This window comes from Phyllobates terribilis, unplaced genomic scaffold, assembly GCF_046119375.1.
Source record: "Phyllobates terribilis strain yellow unplaced genomic scaffold, ASM4611937v1 Scaffold_3__8_contigs__length_932513732, whole genome shotgun sequence".
In the NCBI taxonomy this organism is placed as follows: Eukaryota; Metazoa; Chordata; class Amphibia; order Anura; family Dendrobatidae; genus Phyllobates; species Phyllobates terribilis.
In genome coordinates this window covers 726594253-726619509 of record NW_027362763.1, presented here as the reverse complement: position 1 = coordinate 726619509, position 25257 = coordinate 726594253, and the positions used below count along the sequence as shown (strand labels likewise).

The 25257-nt window shown below is 44.7% G+C and overlaps 1 protein-coding gene across 1 annotated transcript in view; it reads right to left on the bottom strand.

Annotated features, from left to right (window-relative positions):
* Window positions 1-14822, bottom strand: part of MSH2 (mutS homolog 2) — a 150289-nt gene extending 135467 nt beyond the window's left edge. The window contains 5 exon segments of the mRNA XM_073672082.1: window positions 5519-5668; window positions 9281-9427; window positions 10980-11258; window positions 12952-13106; window positions 14553-14822. Of these exon segments, the coding sequence (XP_073528183.1) occupies window positions 5519-5668; window positions 9281-9427; window positions 10980-11258; window positions 12952-13106; window positions 14553-14760 (939 nt within the window). The 5' untranslated portion in view covers window positions 14761-14822.
* Window positions 14823-25257: the final 10435 nt, after the last annotated feature.

The window sequence follows — 25257 nt, the reverse complement described above, 5'->3', positions numbered from 1 at the left end:
CACGCGAGAGACCTGTCAATCACCTGCAGCGGCGCGGTCTGTCAGTGCCGGGGGGCGCTCTTACAGTCGGTGAGTTTGGAGGGGGCAAATGCCGCCACATCTATGTATTTTTCTGCCTCTGAATATAAACGGGAATATTTCTATGCAGTGACAAGAAGCAAACTTAAAAGGGAACCTGTCATGTTGAAGAGTGATATCAGATCTAGAGGCAGGATGCTATATAGCCGGAGGAACAGAGCACATTTACATACATTTTTTTGGGGAAAATGTCAGTAAATCTTGCATTTCATTCACTGAAATCTCTGGGTTATGTATCCATGAGTCCAGTGGGCGGTCCTACTCAGTGACTGACAGTCTTCCCTGTGTGACTGCTTGCAGAGATAGCGGTCAATTTGAGATGCGTTAAGAAATTCGAGTGGAACGGATTTCTGCAAAAATCCACATTCGCTAAAATGCGGATTTTAGTAATTCGCTTCTGCAAGATGATAACCACCGTTTTTCTGTATCATAAAGGACCATGAAAAGGATAAAAAATAAATCCTTATACTCTCCTTCCCGCTCAGCTCTCAACGACACCTGTCCGGTCCTCGTAGGATCTTCAAATTCTCGTATCTTCCGGTCCCCAATGCAGTTCTGCACATGTGTGAGTGAGATCTCGTCGTGACGTCATGACCTTACGCGCCCCTCCCAAGTCTCATCAGAGCCGGAAGTCCCAGCTCACTGTGAGAGACCCGGGGATTTCAGCTCCTCACATGGAGGTGCTCAGAAGATACAAAAAGAGGTAGGATGGTGAGGATTGTAGGGACTGGAGATATGAGTGGTAAGAAGAGCGTAACTATTTTTTCCTCATTTCACGTTCATGATGCTCTGGGGTCTTTAGAAACACAAACACGTAATTTCTGTGTCCATTGATGCGGGACCGCAGTGTCTGCACAGTGCGGTCCCGCATCGATCGACACAGAAATAGAGCAAAAAGCGGCTTTTTAAAGCATAGTCTCTCAAGGTATCTACTAATTAAATATAACATTTTTAACATAAAAGTAACTCCGGTGGAGCAGATACCCTCCGGTGTTGCAAATAGGAATGCTCTTTTAAACTGGAAACAAACATTTTGGATATATCGTTTGGGAACATTATATCCAAATGGATTGACTGATATTAGAGAGAGTTTAAAAGTTGCTTTTTTTTTTCTTTAATTTTTTTTTTAAAAAAAAATGATTTTTTTTTTGTTTTTTTCTTGCATCCATGTTGATAAGAATGTGGGTTTGAAAGGCTGGACCAATTAGTGGGTGTGTTCCTGAACCGGGTCCACACCACAAATCAAGTTTCTGAGGCTGGGATAAAAGGTTTGCTACTATATAGAAGTGTGATTGAATTTTATACTAGTAGGATTTGTACTGTGTTTTTAGGATACCTGAAGAAGGATATATACTGTATCCGAAACACGTTGTAGCTCCTCTATTTTAACTTCTCAAATAAAAAAATATAAAATATCATCTTTGGATGTGATTCCTGGGAAGCGCTGCTGTTCATAGGCTGGATTTACTCTTCTTGATAATAAAACACAAGTTATACTGAATCTTTTCCAACAATCCTTTATATTATTCTACTCGTTGCAGCGCTGTCTTCTCTATACAGTGCTGTCCACAGATCAGACTGCAGGTACAACATGACCGGTTCCTTTCGAAGCTAGTGAAGAATTAACACTAAATGTATACTAAATTTGCAGAACTTTAAAGATACAATGTATATGCTTTACTTATATGAAACCTGTAAAAACCCCAAAAATTATTGGCCTCGTAAACCTAAAATGACTGTACATGTAAGCAAGGAGAAAATGACAAGCTCACACAGGTCTACAAGAAAGCCTAGTGTGACGTAGCGCCACTCCCCGGGAGTAAACTGCTACCAGGACAGAGAGTCTCATAAAAGGAGTAAACTGAGGCACGCGCAGAACGGGTGCTTATATTTAGAGAGGATCGAGCTGTTCTAGATAATTGTTTCCTGTACAGCTTAGGCTCTGCTTAGACCATAACTGCAACAGAGATGATAAAAAGGATTCATAAAAACTTAAAATGAAGAAGAGAATGGTGAGGAGAACAATCAATGGGCCAGGACTTCTGACCTAGATATAAGTGCATTAATTATCATCCATGATGGCTTCAATGAGATATAAGACATACTGTCAACTAATTCATTTTGTTGTTTGTTATATCTGTTATACAAATTAAATATGTGAATAGAGTTGTTATAGACCCAGTCTGCGTACGGGCACTCTTACCTCTCTATGTACCAGATTAGATGTATGTTATGTATTTGTGTCTTGAAAAATCAAATAAAAATGATGTGGGGAAAAAAAAAAAGATTCATAAAATCCTGTTCCAGCGGACACATTGGTAGTCAATGGCCACCGAACAAGAGCCCTGAGAACAATCTCCTACCTGTCGATATCCCAAGTTCCTACCCCGAAGAGTAGGCTGTCAATGTCTTTGCTGTGGCAAAAACACACCCATAACATTGTGCTGGGCCTAGTAGTTAGGAAAGGCGCTGAGGCAGGTAGGAGGCAGATCTCATGGCTCTTGTTCGGTGGCCACTGGATCAGGGTCCTGCAAATATCTGTAGTCTCCACTACAAAACTTTGCTATATACAGGGCCAAAACCCAGATTCATACTTCTAGCATGCACCTGGAGATGTACAACGCTGGCCATCGTAATAAGAAAAAAAAATTAATAAAAATAAATGTGGTACTGGTGTAAAGAATGGCGGACCCCAGTATAGAAAAATCACAATCTGCTGTTTTCCTAGACAGTTGAGTGTATGCAAATGCAAACCAGCCGGACCAAAGCTAAAAGGACGCTCTGCAGTCTCCATTAGGTGACGGTGGGCCCATGGGTACATTTGGCAAATGCGCATAAGAGGAGTCCACCATATTTTTTTTTACTTCTTTATTATTATCCAAAACAGAACAATATTAAATAATAGCCCCCATTGCTCCCCTACATAACATTTTCATTAAAAAAAAACACCGTTTAAGGTAGTATTCTGGTAGGAAGCAGTACTTACCTATCCACAGAATAGATGATAACTTCTAGATTTATAGGGTCCGGCTGCTGGAAGCCCCAAAGATCGGCAGAACTTTTAACCCTGTTAGAATGAAGTGGCAGTGTGCCGGCTCCACTGCAGTCATTCCCTATGAGACTGCTGTCACCTACACCTCCTCAAAAACATCTCTAGAATTCGACTTTTTCTTACCTTTGACTCTGCAAAAACTCTTACCGGCGTTCTTCTTCATTCTCGTCTGGACTACTGCAACTCTCTAGTAATCGGTCTCCCTCTTTATAAACGCTCTCCTCTCCAATCAGTCCTGAATGCAGCAGCCAGGATCACATTCCTATCCAACCGCTACACCGATACCTCCACCCTGTGCCAGTCATTGCACTGGTTACCCATCCGATACAGAGTTCAATATAAACTTATCACTCTCACCCACAAAGCTCTTCACAGTTCTGCACCACTCTACATATCCTCCCTGGTTTCAGTCTTCCACCCTTCCCGTGCCCTCCGTTCCGCTAATGACCTAAAACTAACATTCTCAATAATCCAAATCTCCCATTCCAGTATCCAAGACGTCTCGCGAGCTGCACCACTTCTCTGGAATGCACTACCCAGGGCAATTAGATTAATCCCCAATATCCACAGTTTTAATCGTACCCTAAAAACACATTTCTTTAGACTGGCCTATCACCTCACTTCACTTTGGTAACTATTCCAGTTTTGCACAGCCAAATTTTTTTTCGAAATCAGGACCCTAGTACCATCTGTTTAATCATCCTCCATGCACTTAATAGCACTATACATCTGTACTTATACACATACTGGCTGGTGACTGGTTCATGCAGAATTGTGAATACTCTGTTATATTGATCGCCAGACTGTACAATACAAGCACTTTTTACCATTTACATTTCATGTCTCCCCTATTTCCTCACAGACTGTAAGCTTGTGAGCAGCAGGGCCCTCACTCCTCTTGGTATCTGTTGAATTATGTGTTTATTCTGTTATGTCTTTATTGTCTATACAAGTCCCCTCTGAAATGTAAAGTGCTGCGGAATATGTTGTCGCTACAGAAATAAAAATTATTGTTGCGCTGTTCTTTGCGGCAATCTCATAGGGAATAAATGAAGCAGAGGTTGAGTAGACACCGCCAGTTCATTCTAAACAAAATTAAAGTGCCTTCTTCTGGCGCTCGGTGGGTGTCCTAGAAGTCAGAAATTTTTCCTTAAATAACATTTTCATAAAAAACAATCTTTAAAGGGAATCAGTCACAAGGTTTTTTTACTACCCCATCTAAAAGCAGCATAATGTAGGGACAAAAACCCCGATTCTAACGATGTGTCACTTACCAGCGTGCTCGCTACAGTTTTGATTAAAAACTTGTCTGCTGCAGATTTATCAGTTCTCAATGCTGTGCGGTGTATAACCCCGCCCCCATCACTGATTAGCAGCTTTCTGTGTACACTGTGCATAGGCAGAAAGCAGGCAAGGTTGGACTAACTGGCATGTTTACTAGTCCTGCAGTGATAATCTCTTGCTGATAAAACAATGAATTTACAAAAACTAGAGCAAGCAGCCCCGTAAGTGACACATCACTGGAATCAGGCTCTCTTGTCTGTACATCACGCTGCTCTTAGACTAGGTGGCAAAAACCTGTTGGCAGAATCCTTCCACATGAAAGATGCTAGGTGGAAGTTTGACCGCTAAGATTCCCACCGAGTGTCAGAATGAAAGTAGAGTTGGAATCAAGAAGTTAGCACCTATCTTTCATATAAATGGTTAATCTGTTAGGTAGAAGTTAACAACAACACAATTAGTAGTAACATCTCCGCTCCTAGAGCCGGTGAAAGAACTTCATAGGAAGTTACTGTGCTCTAAGGGTGCAGGTAGGCGACCACGTAAATCGGACAGAGATCAGACCACAATGCACAAACTCGCCAGCAGCTCTGCTGACCCAAGCGTGGCAACAACTACATATATTTCAAAGCAGCCGTCATGATCGAAGCAGGAGAGATGCCGGCCAGTCCAGCAATTGCGGTCCGATTTATACGGCCATCTGACTGTCCTCTAAAAGAAAGGAAGCAGTGTGATTGCACCATGCCAGGCTTTCAAACAATGTATGACTTCGTTCACTTCGTGTTTTTGCCACATTAGAAGTATATGTTCGGAGTATTGCCCGATGTATACCTCCAATGGAACGCTTTCACATAGGTGTAGCCTACAATGACCATTAGAAATAAAAAAATAAGTATATGAAGCTAAGTATATCTCTTACTAAGCTCTTCACCATAGGAAACAGTAGTAGACTTTGCTTGCCCATACCGGCTCCGTATATGCCAAAAAGACAAGCTTCTGCAATACACTGATGGCCAATAGGCACTGCACGTTTAGATCTTAAAAAATAAAAAAGCAACTTGTAAACTGAGCCCAATTCTAACTCAAATACCAGTATTGTAAACTTACGGGGAAGAGGTTCAATGCACCAACAGCTGCATTATCCAATCTCATGTACTGATTCAGGTCAAAGCTGGTCATCTGGAACTGTCCGAAGTTAGACTCATCCGATAACAGCTCCAAATACTTCATGACTGCAGACAGGGCCGACATTGCAACCTAAGATTACACAAAGGGGGTTGTTAACCAAAACAAGTATTTTATCCGAATAGTCACAAATTAAGCCCCACTGATAACTGTGAGGCTTGAATAATATCAATGCTGACTGACCCTGCTCCTCTTCCTTTCATATTCACTTTTACACACACTCATTAGCGGCTTCAATACAAAAGGCAGGACAGAGTCTGTTCACTGCTGCTAATGTACGTGTGGAAGAACGAGTCTAGAATAGCCCCAGTGGCCAGTGTGAAAATGACAAGATTTTTAATGAATTTTAAACACAGATCGGGATATTAAAATATTTTTTAAAAAAAGTCAACATTTAACCCTTTTACCCCCAAAGGTGGTTTGCACGTTAATGACCAGGTCAATTTTTACAATTCTGCCCACTGTCACTATATGAGGTAATAACTCAAAACGCTTCAACGGATCCCACTGATTGAGACTGTACTTCGTGGTAAAATTTCTTTGATATGACTTGCGTTACTTTGTTAAAAAAAAGTTTTCAAGCTTTGAATTTTCATGCCCTTAAATCAGAGAGATATGTCACACAATAGTTAATAAATAACATTTCCCACATGTCTACTTTACATCATCACAATTTTTTTTTGTTAGGCAGTTATGGGTTAAAAGTTGTCCAGCGATTTCTCATTTTTACAACAAAATTTACAAAATCATTTTTTTTTTCTTTAGGGACCACATCACATTTCAAGTGACTTTGAGGGGCCTTTATGACAGAAAATACCCAAAAGTGACACCATTTTAAAAACTTCACCCATCAAGGTGCTCAAAACCGCATTCAAGAAGTTTATTAACCCTTCAGGTGCTTCAGAGGAATTTTTGGAATGTGGAAGAAAACAATGAACATTTAACTTTTTTTTTCACAAAATTTTTAACTTTGACAGGAAAAAATGGACCCGAAAATTCGTTGTGCAATTTCTCATGAGTAAGCCGATAACCCATATGTGGGAAAAAAAACACTGGGCGCTCGGAAGGGAAGGAGCGCCATTTGACTTTTTGAATGTAAAATTTGCTTGAATAATTAGCGGACGCGATGTCGTGTTTGGAGAGCCCCTGATGTGCCTAAACAGTGGAAATCCCCCACACGTGACCCCATTTTGGAAACTAGACCCCTCAATGAACTTCTCTAGATGTGTGGTGAACACCCTGAACCCCCAAGTGCTTCACAGAACTTTATAACATAGAGCCATGAAAAAAAAAAAAAAAAAAAAAAAAAAAAAATCAAACTTTTTCCACAAAAAAAAAATCATCTTTTAGCCCCAATTTTTTTTATTTTCACAAGGGTAAGAGGAGAAAATAGACCCCAAAAATAGTTGTGCAATTTCTCCTGAGTAAGCAGATACCCCATAACTGGGGAAATTACACTGTTTGGGCGCACGGCAGGGTTCAGAAGGGAAGGAGCACGGTGTGACGGCTGGAATCGAGAGCGGACGCCATGTCGCGTTTGGAGAGCCCCTGATGTGCCCAAACAGTGGAAACCCCCCACAAGTGACCCCATTTTGGAAACTAGACCCCTCAAGGATTTTATCAAGGGGTATAGTGAACATTTTGAACTCAGAAGTACGACACAGAATTTGATAACATTAGGTCATCATATTGAATAAGTTGTCATTAGTCTTGAGTGCAAGTGCTCGCTACTTGAGTTTGGTACTCTGGTATGCACCATGCATCGCGGGTGCTCGAGCGACATGCTCGAGTCCCCGCCCCGCATGTTTCACGGTTGTGGGACACCCAAAAAAAAAAAAAAACACATGCCAGGATCACCCGTGCATGGCAGGCAATCCCCGCGAGGTTTTTTTGGCTGTATAACCGCTGCAAAACATATGGTGCGGAGACTCGAGCATGTCACTCGAGCACCCGCGATACTTGCACCCGATGCAAACTCAAGTAGCGAGCACTTGCGCTCAACTAGTCGCCATATCGTGATTATTTTTTTTTTTTCTTTACTTTTGAAAAAAATCCCAACCCCAGCACAACCCTAACCCCAGAATTTATTTTTTACGCCATTCCTATTGCGGTATAAGTGATTAGATGTCTTTATTCTTTGGGTCGGTGCAATTACAGCGATACCAGATTTATATTATTTATATTTTTTATTTTTCGGCTGATGGAGCTATATGGCGGCTTGTTTTTTTGCGGGACAAGAGGACGTTTTCAGCAGTACCAATTTTATTTACATTTGTCTTTTTGATCGCATTTCATTCTATTTTTTGTTTGGCGGTATGATGATAAAGCATCGTTTTGTGCTCCGTTTTTTTTTTTTTTTTTTTTTTTTAACTGTTCACTAAAGGGGTTAACTAGTGGGATAGTTTCATAGGTCAGATCGATCCAGATGCGGCAATACCAAATATGTGTACTTTTGTTTGTTTTTTTCTTAATATTTATGGGTACAGTATATTTTTATGGATTATTTTTTCATTCATTTTTTTCACTTTCTGACACTTTTATACTTTGCCCCACTATGGGACTTTCATTTTTTTGCAGGCTGGTTGCTTGTATAGCATAAGGATGCAGCAACATCCCCTGTGCTTTGAAGGCTGTCAGCTCTGCACTGGCACAAATTAGATAGATCGTGTACTGCACACGATCTATCCAACTTCCTGATGCCTGGTGACCCGGATGTTGACATGACGACATCGGGTCACCATGGCAACGATCGGCACCCCGCGCACACAGCGCGGGGTCTCCGATCCAAGGTAAGAGGGGCGCTCTTATCTCTGCCTGCCTTGGAAATGCTGCGATCGACTTCGATCGCAGCATTTCGTGGGTTAATGTGCTGGGAGCGGTGCGGGACTGCCCCTGGCCCTTAGCACCAGGTGTCAGCTGTTAGAATCAGCTGACACCCGGCGGCGGTCGCGCCCGCAGAGCCTCTGTGCGGACGTGATCGCTAAGGCGTAATAATACTTACCTGGTCAGGTACATATTATTAAGTCATATGTCAGAAAGGGGTTAAAAGAAAAAAAAAAAAAATTTGATTTAAATAAAAGAGGTCATTTTCTGATGACACAATCCCTTTGAAACCGTATACTATTATACTATTAGTGCGGTTCGTACATGTTTTTTGAAGACCATTTTACACATTTTTTTTGTCAAATAGAGCACATATTAGAAGAAAACTACTCTATCAGTACATATATGAACAAATATCTCCTAGCTCTTACAATGCAGATACTTAACACCACAAGTCTTAGACCTCATATACAAGACCATTATAGAGTACCCACATAGATGTAAAAGGCCTCATTGTAGCTCCATATGCTTTTAATTTCATATGGAGGGGAAAAAAAAGGCAAAAAAGCACCATCATATGTTGCATTATTGTCACGACGGTGTTGGGACTGTGGGTGCTAACCAGGTCCCTAGAACTAGGGGCACACTAGTCTATCGCGACGGAATCACAAAATGTTTTCAAATGTCTTTGTATTTTGTCACTGGTTGCAAGTCGCATGTGACTCACCATAATAGACAAACATAAATCATATGTGACTGCAACTTGCCTACAGTTTTTACAGCATTACTTCAGCTCTAAAACAGTGGCGAGTCACTTTGCTGTGTAGCCCCCCAGCCTCAGTCACTGAAGTATAAGAGTACCTGCTTCTCCATTTCTGGTAATGCTGCGCTAGTGATCTGTTCTCCTTTTTTTGCTTTTAGAAGGCGGTTAAGATCTTGCACACAATCCTTTGTGGTGAATTCGGCCTTTTTCCTATCAGTGATGAGAATCCCACCTCGCTGAACGATCTGTGAAAATAAATGATACAAACATAAAGATGAGAACTAACATTTAGATCACAAAGAAGCAGACGTAACCTAGCGCGCACCACAACCTGCAGGGACCCCCCTCTTCTGTGACCCAAAATCGAGCACCGCTCTGTGAAAGAAACTTCCATTCTAGAGAACTAAAGACATCTTTTGAAGTACAAGAAGAGAAATTCATCTAAAAAGACTCGATGTAACATGACATCTCTGCAGTGGAAATGCCTGGCCGCCACCAGACTTAATTGTTGGGAGGTAGCCACTTCACGCAATGGACAATTAACGTTTTCGTTTTTTCTACCCTTCTTTCAAGAGCCATAACTTTTTTTTTCCCTGTCAATATCGCGGTTTGTTTTTTGCAGGGCGAGTTGTACTTTTGAATGGCACAATTGATTTCATCACATAGTGTACTGGAAAATGGGAAAAAAATCCAAGTGCAGTTAAATTACAATAAAAAGTGCAATTCCACAATTGGTAAATAAAAAAAAATAAATAACATGTTCACTGTATGGTAAATGTGACCTGGCAATATGATTCTCCAGGTCAGTACGAGTACACACATATCAAACACGTATAGCTTATTTTTTATTTAACTGGTGAAAAAAAAGATTACGAAATTTGTATGAAAAAACGTAATTCGGGCATGTCGATTTTTTTTCTCGTTACGCCGTTTACCGATCTGTTTAATTTAATTTATATTTTGATAGATCGGACATTTGTGAACACAGCGATACCAAATATGTGTACTTTTTTTGTTGTTTTATTTTCGATGGGGCAAAAAGGGGGTAATTTGAACATTTATTTTTTTTTTCTTCACTTTGTACTTTATTTAATAGTCCCCTTAGGAGACTTGAAGCTGCAATCGTATGATCGCCTGTGCTGTCATTAAGATTTTAAGAGAGAAAACACAGTAGTTTAACAATAACCAACCAATAACCATGAGTGGAAATAAAGTGGGTTTTTTGGGGGTTTTTTTTTTTATCATTCATATTCTCTCAAACAAGGCCAAAGAAGGAAAAATTCTGCTGGGGTATGTAAACTTTTGAGCACAACTGTATATCATAAATCACAATCTGCTATGAACGTCGGCCATGAGCCAGCGTTCATAGGAGTATTGTAATGAAACACCCGGGAATCTTCTGCAGAACCCGGCTGTCATAATAACCCATTGGTGCCCTGGATTACGCGATATGGGGGGGGGGGATGGGCAGCTGTTAAAGGCACATGACAGCTGACTAAATCAGTTGTCATGTGCAGGGAAAGTAGGGGACACAACATGTGATGTAAATGTACATCATATATTGTCTTTGGTTTTGTGAATTTATTGTTTCAATAAAGTTTTTGATATTTTTCTATACTCTTGGGTGTGCGCAAATTTTATTGCCTTGCGTCTTTTCTCCAAAATTCCATATTTTGTGATGGGGTTAAACTGCATCTAATATTCACAAGGGTCTGAGAAATACCATGTGAATCCCAAAACTTGCCTCTGCCAGAGTGTGGCTAGAGCTCAGCAGCACGTAGATCACCGCAGACTAACCTGTCTTACTTTCCCCATGTCTCCGCCAGCATCTCCTCCAGGCATCACACACTCCTTTGGTCCGATCTGAACCAGTAAAGCTTCTAGATTAGAAAACTGATCATTATCTGGAAATTCACACACTCCAAGCCTCCTGAAAGTGGAATCTACAAAACCAACTCCAACCAATCTCTGTCCTTCGGAGCTGACCAACCGTACGCCAACAACACCGACGGCAGAGGACAGATCATTGTTCCCAAACAGAATTTCCTCAAACTGGGTCAGGTTTCCTGGGGACGCCTGAGAAACAAAAGCAGAAGGTGCAATTAGAAAACTTCAAGAATGTGATCATTGTAGACATGATGAATACAACATGTGTTTAACTCATTGGCAAGTAGCATCAGACACATTGGGAAGCTTGGAAAACCATTTGGCTGCTGGTATCTGAAGGGGACTAAAGTAAAGGGTACACAGACTACAGGAGTCAATGAACCTACAATTCTGGTGCTGGAGCCTAAATCTTGGGGCTGGTTCACAAGGAAATATCTGAGGTGGAAAATTCCACTGTGGTTTCTAAGAGAAATAAAAGTCAGAAATCCATGCAATTTTTCAACATTGTTTTCAGTTCCAACATGGTTTTCTAAGCTTTTTTGGCGTATGTTTTTGCAGCCATTTGATTGATGCGGACATCTTATTCTCTGGCCAATAAGCAATAGTTCAACCGGCTGCAGAAAGGGGATTTACCAACAGACATTCACAGCATAAGTATGAGTGTAGATCGGAGGTCAACCCTGCCCGGTGACAGGCACCATCCCCAGATGAACATTGTATAAACCGGTTGCCATCCATGTGCATGGGCTCTACATTTACTACAATTGGAGTAAGGGCTCTTTTAGACGTCCGTGATAATCGGTTGGATCTCGGACAGAAATGCACGGACTGGCCGCGGGTCTCCTGACCCGAGCATGACAGCTTTATATATTTCTATGCAGCTGCCAAGCTCTGTCCAGGAGACGCGCGGTCAGTCCAGGCATTGTGATCCGAGCTTGGACTGATAATGATGGACGTTTGAAGGAGCCCTAACAGAAACGATTTGTTACTACCACAACAGACACATGTTAAAGGGGTTGTCCACTACTAGTATAACCCCTTCTCGATCTGAATGTTTGGCACCAATAACATAAAAACATTTTATACTCACCTTCCATGCCAGCATCGTTCCAGGGGGTTCACGTGCGGTTATGACACGTGAGCCCAGTGTCCAACCAGCATTGGCGTCACGGCCGCCTTTGGACAAATCGAACATCAAGAAGAAGTCAGAGAGCAGCCGCAGTCCAGGCTTCTTGCTAATGTTCAATATGTCCGAACGCTGGGCCAGCGGCACCAGCGCTGATTGGGCTCAGGTGTCATAACGTGCTTCTCCAGGAGACAAATGGGTTTATCATCTTCAAAAATGGGTAAAATCAAAAAGTTCTTATAAAACCAAGCAACTTTGCAATCTACTTGTTATTAAAAAAATTCTCTTCATTCTCAAGAAAGGGATTTTTACTTTTGCAGTGTATAGCTCATTGCCTAGATTACCGGCCACCGTAGACAAGGAGCGCAGCACTGGAGGTTAGCCCGGCCTTCTTCAGTGCACTTGTGCTCTGCCGATGCTGCAGAGGCAAAACTGCCTCTGTTTGAAGTATTGGAAAGTGCAGAGTTCAGCCAGCAGCTTGGTGCGATCTGTCAATCACTGATGATCACTCCACCCCCTGGTAAACAGGAAGGAAAGAGGCTGGGGAGTGGTGCGCTTCTGAAGTCATGTTTACAACCCTTTAATCTGTTGTCAAAAGTATCTGAGAACTGTTTCCTCCCATTTCCCTATTAAAAAGGCAGGAAAGCTTAACCAAGAGATAGCGGTCAGACGAACAAACTTTTGGTTCACAACTTCATTATGTCACCAGGTAAAGCACAAAGACCCCGATATAAAATGACAAGTTGCTGTTAGTACCTTAAAAGCCAAGTGCCACTCGTTGTCTTTGGAGGCTTTGCCTCCCGACTTGTTTTTATAAACTTCCACACGATACTGACGAACGAGAAGAAGATCCCGCACGAAGGACTCAAAGTTCATCTTACTGAGCACCACACTCTCCAACTTCTTACTGCCTAAAATGAGAATAATAATAATGAATAATAATCCATTTATCTGATTATATCCTGTGGCCACAGACTGATTCCCTCTGGCAGAGTCCAGTGACGCCACATGCGGGGACTATGCTGGTCTCCTGCACACCAGATATAGTGACACCGCTCTGCTGCCGGCTTACTAATATTCATCTACAGACCGGATGCCGCGCTCATCGCACTGGGGGAGACTCTCTGGAACAGCACCCCACTGAAAAAAGCGTCACTGATGGCGCTCTTTGAGGGAGGGGGCAGGGGCTGTGACAGTGATAGAAGACTCTGCCCTATGACGATTTGTTTGAGTATCACAGAATGCACTGGGGATACTCAACGAACTGTTATCAGACAGGAAGTAGAGGGGGGGTGGAAGTAGTTATATAGTATAGTTAGGGAACTTTTAAGAAAGTTTATTAGAAAATAGTTTCAATTATAGAACTAAATAGAAAGTTAGGAAAAAAATACTTTACCTTTGGACCACCCCTTTAATAGACGTGACATAAGATGGAACATGTGCACCAGGGCTGTGGAGTTGGAGTCGGTATAAAATGGACTGATTCTCACTCCTAAAATATCTCAGAAATTTAGTTCATTAGTACAATGCAGGATGTTCTGTAAATGTTTTCATAAAAATTTGGTAAAGTTACGAAATGTCCTATAAATGTCTGTTCTATTCCTGATCTAAGGATCTTGGCTTTTAGTTGAGATGAATCTGTGCTGCACTTTATGTAGGGGCAGTGGAGTCGGGAGTCAGGGAAATTGAGGAGTTGCAGATTTCTTTGTCTTACCGACTCCACAGCCCAGAATTGACAACATAATGTGATGATGCTGTGCACTGTATATATATTTGTTTGGGGGGGCGTTATTGCTTTTGTAGTTGGATTTGGGGTAGAAAATACACCAGAAAGAGACATGGTGTGAACAACGCCTAAAAGACAGGCGAGTGTCTTACCCCACTGCTTACAGCAGAATGAAAAGCATCTTAGCATTGAGCAAATCACTGGGAATCCTTTACAAGAAGATTTGCTGGAATCGTTAGTGCCCCCATTGCTGCTTATTGTGCTCTGAGCTTCCTGCAGGCACTAAAGCAGAATGAACAGAGGGGGGCACAGGTTTAACACTATAGTGCCCTGTCCTCGACCCCCTCCTTAGATCGCAGCCTCCATTCTCCTCCACCTTTGGTTCTTCCCATGCTGAGGTCTCGCGGTTACATGGTGGACGGATGCCGGAGCCGCGGTGGCAGAGTCAGATGAAGGCCGGGGACAGGGGGGTATAATGGGGTTTATTGCAGACCACAACTGTGTAACCCTTTGTATGGCACAGAGAAAGCCAATCAGGGTCAAATATGGAACATGGGGAGAACAAAGGGTTAATGGCTATTACATGTTATAGTGGTCTGCGGGCCCCCCAGTAACACCACAGAGACCCCACCTGATCCTAGGCACTTGATGACCCCACTGGTCTTGAACACTTCCTTGGCGGCAAACAGCGCGTCTCCGCCGTGCACCGTGTAGTAGTCGTTCCTGTCAAACACCCGCACTGTGGTGTCCGGCTTATCCGGCATGTTGTGATAGAAGCTGAGGAAGCCGCTCTCCGCCCCGCTGTCCATACTCAGCTTCTCCTTCGGCTGCACGGCCATGCTGGAATCTCCCGCCACCACTAGCGAACGGCAGCAACACAGGATGCGTCATTACGTCACCACATCATTACGTCACCACGTCAGGAGGATTCTGAGCGCCATCTTGGATGAGGGCAAGTTGCCACATAGAGCTGGCAATCTCAGTCATCCGCACGCACTGCGCATGTTCCTGGACGCTCTTGCTAATTTCACCTCATCCTTCCATATGCAAAAACCTGGATTCAATGAGGGAGATTTGTTGGGAAAAAAACACTGTCTATGTGTAACTAAGCAACCTATCTTCCTCTCAGGATTTGCCTGCAGAAAATCTGAAGTGTATTCTAATAGAAGTGCTGAGGATGAGATCTCACTGTATCAGAGTGTACATTCACACTTTTGGTGCGGCTTTTGACACTGCATCAAAACCGCTGCGTCTTAGGGTCTGTGCACACGTTGCATTTTTGTCACCTTTTTATCTGTGCAGTTCTGGCACAAAACCAAAAATATTTCCTAGTGGCAGCAAAGTGAGCGACAATCCTGTCGTCACATGCACACCATGCTTTTTTTCCTTGCAGATTTATAGCTGCATCATGTTCATTCTTTCATTATTTTTTGCTGCAGATTTCTCCCATACTAATGAATGGGGAAAAAGCATCAAAAACTCATGTATGCAGATCCTTCTGCTGCAGATACTGGACATGTGCACGTGGCCTAAACTTGTGGCGGAGAAAATCCAACATGAAAATTATTAAGATATCAGTTTATGCCGAATAACCCCAGATTGTTCTCTTTGCATTAAATAGGTGGAAATTTCGAGGACCTTTCTGCAGATTTTAGCCCCATATGAAGACTAAAAAGTATTTTACTGCAGAGGCTGAAACCTGCCCTGAGCTGCACACATTGTCAGCAGCGTGTGGACAGGATTTGTTGAATCCCATTTACTTAGCTGATACTGTATTACAGCACCACTCCTGCGTGTGCAGGAGTGGTGCTGTAATCAGGTAACTTATATACAACCAGGCAAAACAACAATCTACTTTTATTTAACAGATTACTATGGACAAAAAATTATTATTGGGGGCAGATTATGCAGGACCAATATTTACAGAATCAGATGACAAAAACTATAACAATATAAATAGAGAGCTATTGATTAGTATGCAATGTGGGATATAGGATGAACTCGGGGGCCTACAGTCCAACCTAATAGTGATGGACAGTCCAGCTTTTTTTGGTGATAGGGCTCAGCTCACTAAAAAGAGCCGGCTCTTAAATGGATCCCTAGATGACGATGCTGACGAAACTCCGCTCACCCATGGCCGAAACTTCCGCCCACTTGCAATTAGCCAATTAAATTGATCAATGGGCGGAGTTACAACCGCGGAACACCGCGATTTTACACCCAGTGAGAACCATTCAAAGAATTTAGTGGCTCTCACTGTGGTGCCGGCTCCCATCGTTCACAGCAGGGAGCCGGCTCTTCGCCTCGGTTCGTTTGCGACTGACACATCACTACAACATAATCCTAGAGGGGAGAGAGAGGGTTAAATACTATACTTGGAGACAGTCTCTAAAAACCTCATCGGCTTTCTAGACCTGTCAGGAGCCGCTACTCTGTCTGCCTGATAAGGTCTATCAATTCTTTCTGGGCCACTCTGGCCCACAGCCCTCTTTCTGCCCGCACCCGGTACCGTGAGTCTCTGCCAGAAGTGACAGCCCCTCCCACGTGTCTCCTCCGCTCCCCAACCCAGGTACAGATCCCTGGCAAGGTATTCTCAGGGATCCTGTGGCACTTGACCACTGACATGTGGCTCTTTAGTCTGTGTCGACGGGAACTGGTCCTTGACTGTTGACCGGCGTCTTCTGGGCTGGCAACCTTGACCGGCATTGTTCGGATCTTCGGTGCTTGACCATCATCGTCTGGGTCCTGCTGGTACACATGGCTGCGGACAGCTATCACGGCTGTTGCAGCAACTCTCACTGTCCCTTCTGTTGGCGCCAAAACCACTTCCATTCTGGCACACCGTCTTTTTATCTCCAGGGCTGGTTCATTGCCTTTACCTGAACGTCAATTTTTCTCTTCCGGATCAGTTCCGCAGAGATTCGTGGCGGTCTAGAAACTGCACGGTATTGCATCGTTTTATCTCCTGTGTTCCGTTCTCCTACAGTGCCACTAATCTAAGTTTCCTGCATTTAGTCTCATGCTTACCAGCCGCCATCTTCATCTGTTATCAGCTCCATTCCAGTCAGTCTTCTTCAGTTTGTGACCTGCATCGCTGCAGTGTTTGCTGGGCGATCCAGAAGTCACAATTCAATGTAAGTCTTTCAGAGCCATTACGAGGCCTTCAGACTTACATAGAGAGCTTGTGACCATTCCCTGAGTTCCCTACTGCCAGAAGTTGCGGTCACAAGATGGTGGCATAGGACCTGAGCGACTCCAGGAACAGCTGAAAATGGTGGCTGGTAAGTACAATGCTAGGGTCAGGGAATGTAGATTAGTGGCACCACTCCAGCGCTGGATTTGGGGGACCACCAGTGTCTCTTGCAGTTCAGACACCTTTGTACACCACTGTTTCTGTAAAGTTGCAGTTCAAGTCATTGTGCCTCCCTTGGCAGAGCTCCAGCCTCTCTTTCCCCTGTACACATCTCATAAGTTATGCTTCTAAAGTGTGGATGAGATTGAAGTCCTGCTGCTGTTTTTATATATCTGTGCTTAGGGAATATTCCATATCTTCAAGGGTTGTAGACTATAGTCAGTGATGGAGGGTGGTCATGGGCTCAGTCCTCGGGGGTTGTACTGTGAAGGTGGCCACGTCAGGCATGGTCTGTAGACCAGTGTTGAAATTGTACTAGTCTATGCTGGAGTTCTGCCCTCACGTAGGCTGCAGGGGTCTACGAGGTGGAGTGGTGGGGAGCAGACCTGATGACTCCAAAGCTCCACATTTTCAAATTGAATTGTATCTTGACTAAACAAATAAAGTAAAAAAATAGTGCTGGTTCTGCGATCAACATATTTTTGATTAATCCCTGTGACTCAAGCTGTTGTGAAAAATGTAGAGCCCAGTAGGCAAGGGGTTTCACATTCACACCCACTTTAAAGGCAAATTTGAAAGAACTATTATTACTGCATTTTGGTGTCTGTTCACACAGTGCAACTATGCTATAAAATAGGTCTATCAATATGCTTAAATTACTGTTTCCAAGAACTTTACCAAGTTCCTACTAATCCTTTTGATGCACATAGAGGTTCAGTATGAACGGATGCCATTTGTATACATCAGTATTTTTTACTTACCTGACATTACAGAACGTCTATGATAACACTACATGCAATAGGAATCCAAACTGCAATGCACATCAATGTAAATTTACTTAGTAGACACAACTTGGCTAATACAGGTAGTTAAAGTGGTTCTTAAACATTTTTTTTATTAATTTAGCTCTCTTATTCTTGAAAAGGGTATTATATTGTCACGCAAGGTGAGGGAAGGAACAAGTGTCTTGATCCAACCGAATCTTCCTTAGCACTAACAGAATCAGGGAGGCTGGTGTGGTGGAAAAGCATAAGCTAACTCCTGTGACTATTTGTGGAGCAAGGCATTCACCCCATAGAGGAATGCCCTCGGATCTGTTGGCATTGGATGCAAAAAGGTCTATCTGAGGCTGACCCCATAGTGCCATTATCTTTTGAAATATCGACTGGTTTAATGACCACCCGTCTTGACTTAGACTGGTGGTGACTTAGATATTCCGATTTTACATTGTCTTTTCCTTTCAAATAATCTGCAGACAGGGACAGGAGATTTTCTTCTACCACCGTCATGAGTTTCCCTGTTTCGGCCATCAGTGACCTAGAGCTTGTGCCCCCTTGTTTGTTTATGCAGAAAACTGCAGTCTTGTTTTCTGGAAGGATTTTTACATTTCAGCTTTTTAGGTTAGGTAGAGCCTCTACCAGTGTCAACCTGACAGCCAACAACTTTCAGATTTGAGGATGACTGCCTCAGAAACGGTGACCACTGCCTCTGAAACGCTCTGTTTTCTACATGAGCTGCCCAACCGAAGGGACTTGCATCTGTGGTCTGTAATAGATTCTCCTGACAGAGCCACCAATCTAGGGACTCCCGAGCTGCTTTTGACACATGTATCTAGGTGTCCCTTGCATCTTTTCCCTGCTTCCAGAACCTCCCACTGGAGCGTTCTGAAATGCGCTTGTGCCCATGCAACTGCTGGGATGCACAAAGATAGGGACCCCATTATGGACATGGTTCTCCTCAGCGATACTATTAGGTTGCTGATCAGAGTAGAAACCATCTTCATTCTCTGATATGGGCCAGCATCTCTGCTATTATTTTTGTGAAAACCCTGGGGGCCATGGACAGTCCAAAAATAAGAGCCTGAAACTGAAAGTGCAGCCAACTTCTTTGGATGTTTACTGCTACTGATACTGCTGAATTTTTGATGTTCCTGAAGAATAGGTACATGGTAATATGCATCCTGGAGATCTAATATTGCCATGAAGCATTTTGGAAAGAGGAGTTTCACTGTCGTTCCTATTGTCTCCACTTTGAAATGCCTGATTCTTAAACACTGATTTAGATGCTTCAGGTTCACAATGGTTCTTAAGGAGTGGTTTTGTTTTTCTCGCAAAAAGAGAGGACTGTAGAATCCTCTCTCTATTTCGGGTTCCTGAATCTGAGTAAGGACCCCTTTCTGCACTAGAGACATGACTTACTGCTCTAAGGTCTGTTTTGCCTTTAAGGACTGGATTTTTGTGATCTGGTGGTTAGGAGCTGAACTCTAGCTTTAACCCATGCCCTATGGTGTCTAAGATTCACCTGCTTCGAGAAATCTCTGCCTAGGCCAGAAGAAACATTTTTAACCTTCCACCTACCTGGGGCCTGGCGTCATTGCCTTCTTGGGTCTTTGTGTGGAGTTAAATCCTTTCCCTCTCTTCTGGCCCTTCCATCTTGGATCCCTGGCTCTTGTAGAAGAAAATTGTGTTTTCCCCAATGGACGAAAGGACCTCCTTTGAAAGGGGTTAGTGGGAAATCCCTTCTTGGCATCTGCCACTTTTTCCAATATTTCGTCTAAGGCTGGCCCACAGAGAAATTCTCCTTGGCATGGAATACTGCAGTTTACCCTGTGATTGCAGATCTCCTGCCCAGTTTTTTAACCATAGAGCACAGCAAGCAGAGTTTGATAGAGCCGTGAGCCTTACTGCGTCCGCTAAAAACTCTGCCTCTTTCTGAATGGTCAGGAAACTGCCTAAGATTTGAACCCGTGGGCATTTTTTTTTTATCTTACAGTGCAGCTGATCCAACAATATAATCAGTGACTTTGCAGCAATATTTGCCATAAATGCAGCCGCCCCTGACTCCCAGGCCCTTTTTAGGAAGCCTTCTGCCTTTTTCATGTAAAGGGTTCTTTAAGAGGCCTGAGTCATCTAAGGACAATGCTGATTTACGGGACACGAGAGATGACCGCATCGATTTTTGGGGCCTTTTCCCAACTGAGATATCCACTTCAAAACTTTAACCCCTTTAAATGAAGCCCCTTTTATCCGGCTTCTTCCACTGTTTTTATCAGGGAGGATACATTCTTATGAACTGAGAAGCATTTCTTATTCTTACTCCCATGACAGCACCACGAGAGAGAGGATCCGCCCATCAAGGACAGGAAACCTACAGGTTAAAAAGGGCGGCACCTCTCTCCTGCCTCAGTTTAGGTTTCCTGTCCTTGATGGGAGACCTATCAGGCTTACCTGCAGGAAGAAGAAAGGATCTCTTGCCCCAGATGGAATAGACACGGTGCCTGGGGCGGTGAAGCCCCTGTCTTGGTCGGTTCTGGACTTCTGGAGATGCCACGGCAGGGCTCATTGGGGCACCTCCGTGTGCGTTGCGGTGAGCGTGACATCCCCTCTTGCTGAGGTGGATTGTCCGCTATGTGTGGCTGTCCGCATGCGGGCAACCCCCGCTACACTACGCAGGAGATCTGGGCCGCGCCAGCGGTGAACGTGACAGGCCCTATGACGTATTTCCGGTGCGCCGGAGGCTTTCACCGGAAGTGGGCATGTCTCGTGCGCGAGACCAGGAAGCGGGCGCATGCGAGCGAGGACGCCGGAGCGGGACTTAGCAGTCTGTCACCACTGACGAGAGGGGGGATGGGACTGTCACGCTGTCTCTGTATACTGGAGGTAGGGGGCCTAAGCTGACCCTAAGCTGGGGCCCTGACTAATCCCTCAACCTGGAGGTACTGTTAAAGGTACAGAGGTCCAGGCCGCCAGCGTAACCCCTACCTCCTGAGGATCCCTGCACCTAAGTAATCTAGTCCTGAGAAGGACCCCGATCACAACAAAAGGGAACAAGTAATAATATGCCCACACACAGTACTTAGACGAACGAGACAGTACAAGGGAAAAACCAAAACCACCTTGCATACAACAACTACACAACTACAACAGAGGGAACACCAACGGGAAAGGAGATAAATGATAAAGCGAGGAAGGGAAAAGACACTCCAAATACACTTATCTCAGAAACTCCAAACACCACGATCCGCTCTGTAAGTCTGAATGAAATGCTTTCACCGACACTTCCCAAACAGACCAGCAGGCATTTGAAGGAGTCTCACTACAGAAGTATTGATTGCAGCTGGGCGAGGCTGGACCTCGTCTAGCACAGAGAGAGAGAGAATTAACTCCCTCACTGCCGAAAAACACAAAGCACCAACAAGTCAGCTGCGAGAAGTCAGGCTGTGTACTCGTGACGATCTTCGTGGCGACACACCCGTGACAGTACCCCCCCTTCTACGAGGGGCCTCCGGACCCTCAGGGCCAGGTTTATCCGGGTGAGTCGTGTGGAAGGCCCGAACTAATCGGTCTGCGTTAATATCCGACGCAGGAACCCACATCCTCTCCTCAGGACCATACCCTTTCCAATGAACCAGGTACTGAAGGGACCGGCGATTAAAGCGTGAATCGATGACCCTCGATACCTGGAACTCCAAGTTACCATTGACCACCACTGGAGGGGGAGGTAAAGGTGACGGTACCACCGGCGCCACATACCTCTTAAGCAATGATCTGTGGAACACGTTGTGAATTTTAAACGTAGGGGGGAGGTCAAGACGGAATGCCACCGGATTAATAATAGAACTGATTCTGTACGGCCCGATGAACCTGGGACCCAGTTTCCAGGAGGGAACCTTAAGTTTTATATTCCTGGTAGACAACCATACCCGATCGTTCACACTTAGGTCCGGACCAGACACTCTCCTCCTATCAGCCATACGTTTGTATCGGTTCCCCATAGTATTCAGATTCTTCAGCACCCCTCTCCATACTGAAGCGAGTGATGAGGAAAATCGTTCCTCCTCAGGAACCCCCGAAGAGCCCCCCCTACTGAAAGTACAAAACTGGGGGTGAAAACCATATGCCCCAAAAAACGGGGACTTACCAGTGGACTCGCTCCGCCTATTATTAAGAGCAAACTCTGCCAGAGGTAAGAAAGAAGCCCAGTCCTCCTGGTTCTCTGACACAAAACACCGGAGATATGTCTCCAAGCTCTGGTTCATACGTTCCGTCTGACCATTGGTCTGAGGATGAAAAGCCGATGAGAATGACAAATGCATCCCCCGCCGTGCACAAAACGCCTTCCAGAACTTGGACACAAACTGAGACCCCCGATCAGACACCACCTCGGAGGGTACCCCGTGAAGCCTCACAATCTCCCCAATGAACACCTGCGCAAGAGTTTTAGCATTAGGGAGAGCCGGAAGAGCGGTAAAATGTGCCATCTTGCTGAACCTGTCCACTACAACGAGTATGACCGTTTTACCCGAAGACGGAGGGAGGTCCGTAATAAAGTCCATAGACAGATGAGTCCAAGGACGCTCTGGGATCTTCAAAGGTAAGAGGGCCCCAGACGGACGGGTATGTGAGGTCTTAGAGCGCGCACAAACCCCACAGGACGCGACAAAAGTTACCACCTCCTTATGTAAGTTAGGCCACCAAAACCGACGCGAGAGGAGTTCCACAGTTGCTTTACTCCCCGGGTGTCCTGCAAAAACTGAGTTATGGTGTGCCTCGATCACATTTTGTCGCAACTGATCTGGAACAAACAGTCTCCCCGGAGGTCCAACAGGGGCGTCCCCCTGAGCCTCCAATACCTCCTCCTCCAGCTCAGAGCATACTGCCGAAACCACCACCCCCTCCTGAAGGATAGGAATCGGGTCGTCCGTATTCCCGGCCCCAGGGAAACTACGAGATAAGGCATCCGCCTTTACATTTTTTGACCCAGGACGATATGTAACGACAAAATTAAACCTGGTAAAAAACAATGACCACCTAGCTTGTCTGGGATTCAGACGTTTCGCGGACTCCAGATATAGCAGGTTCTTGTGATCGGTGATGACGGTGACCGGATGGACTGCCCCCTCCAAAAAATGGCGCCACTCCTCAAAAGCTAACTTAATGGCCAAGAGTTCCCTATTGCCGACATCGTAATTCCTCTCAGCGGACGACAATTTTTTAGAGAAAAAGGCGCACGGATGCCACTTACCAGGGGACGAACCCTGTGACAATACTGCTCCCACCCCTACCTCGGAAGCGTCTACCTCTACAATGAATGGCCGTGACGCATCAGGTTGAATGAGTATGGGTGCCGAGGCAAAACATTTTTTCAAGGAGGAGAATGCTTGACAAGCCTTGTCAGACCACCTAGAAAAATCCGTCCCCTTTTTAGTCATGTCTGTGAGAGGCTTAACCATGGACGAGAAATTACGAATGAACTTCCGGTAATAATTAGCAAACCCCAGGAAACGTTGTAGTGCCTTAAGATTCTCTGGCCGATCCCACTCAAGAACTGCCCGCACTTTCCCAGGGTCCATACGAAAACCGGACGCTGAAACCAGGAAGCCTAAAAACTGGAGTTCCTGTACGGCGAACACACACTTTTCCCATTTGGCATACAGTTTATTATCCCGCAAGATCTGTAACACCTGCCTAACGTGCTCCTGATGAGACACCAGATCCGGCGAGTAAATTAAGATATCATCCAGATATATGACAACAAACTGTCCCACCAGGCGGCGAAAAATGTCATTAACAAAGTGTTGGAACACCGCCGGGGCATTAGTCAGACCGAATGGCATGACAAGGTTCTCATAATGCCCCTCCGGAGTGTTAAACGCCGTCTTCCACTCATCCCCCTCCTTCATCCTAATCAGATTGTACGCCCCCCTGAGATCCAACTTAGAGAACCATTTGGCGCCCACGATCTGATTAAAGAGATCGGGAATAAGTGGGAGCGGATACGGATCTCGGACCGTAATCCGATTAAGTTCACGGAAATCCAGGCAAGGGCGTAGGCCTCCATCTTTCTTCTTAACAAAGAAGAACCCCGCAGCCACCGGTGAAGATGAAGGTCTAATATGCCCCTTAGCCAGACTTTCTGAAATATAATCCTTCATGGCCTGCCTCTCAGGACCAGAAAGGTTATACAACCTAGCTTTAGGTAACTTGGCCTCAGGGAGCAGTTTTACAGAACAGTCATACTCGCGATGAGGAGGTAGTTCCTGACACCCTTTCTCCGAGAATACATCCTCAAAGTCCGCCAGAAATGGAGGTAAGACCCAAGGAGTAACCGCACCGATGACCGTGTTCATGCAGTTTTTATTACAGAACTTACTCCATTGGCTTATCTCTCTGGTTTGCCAATTAATAACCGGGTTATGCTTAGCTAACCAAGGAAGGCCCAACACTATAGGAGTGGGAAGACCCTCCAACACGTAGCAAGACAACAGTTCTTTATGTATCGCCCCCACTTGAAGTTTTACGTCATGCACAGCTTGCAAAAAACTTCCCTGACCGAGAGGCCTGGCATCGATCGAGAATATGGGGATGGGTTTAGCCAACTCACTCAATCGCATACCTTGAACCCGGGCAAACCGAGCATCAACCAGATTAGCCCCGGCCCCACTATCCAGAAGAACAGATATCCTCTCAGTTCTCGTACCCACCACCACCTCCGCCGGTACGAGAAACTGAGACGAACCTAGGGACGAAATACCTACTCCCAGATTGCCGTCCACCACACAACCTGGGATCAACAGTTTTCCGACGACTCTTCACTCTGCAAGGGACGGGATGGACACCCCCCAATAAAATGTCCCTTTCTCCCGCAGAAGAAACACCTTCCTGACTTATGGCGCACCACCGGTCCCCTCCCCCGAAATGATGTCCCTCCTAATTGCATAGGCTCCTCTGGACTGACCAGGGGAACCACCATATGAGGGGACCTTGTAGGAGGTGGAGTCATCACAGGGGGTAGAGTTATCCCGCACCTCTCCCGAAGCCGTCTGTCAACGCGAATAGCAAGGGCCATAGCGGCTTCCAGTGACGCGGGAGAGTCATACTGTGCCAACACATCCTGTAATTTGTCGGATAAACCATGACAAAACTGGCTCCTAAGAGCCGGGTCATTCCACTGGGTGTCCGTGGCCCACCTACGGAACTCCGAA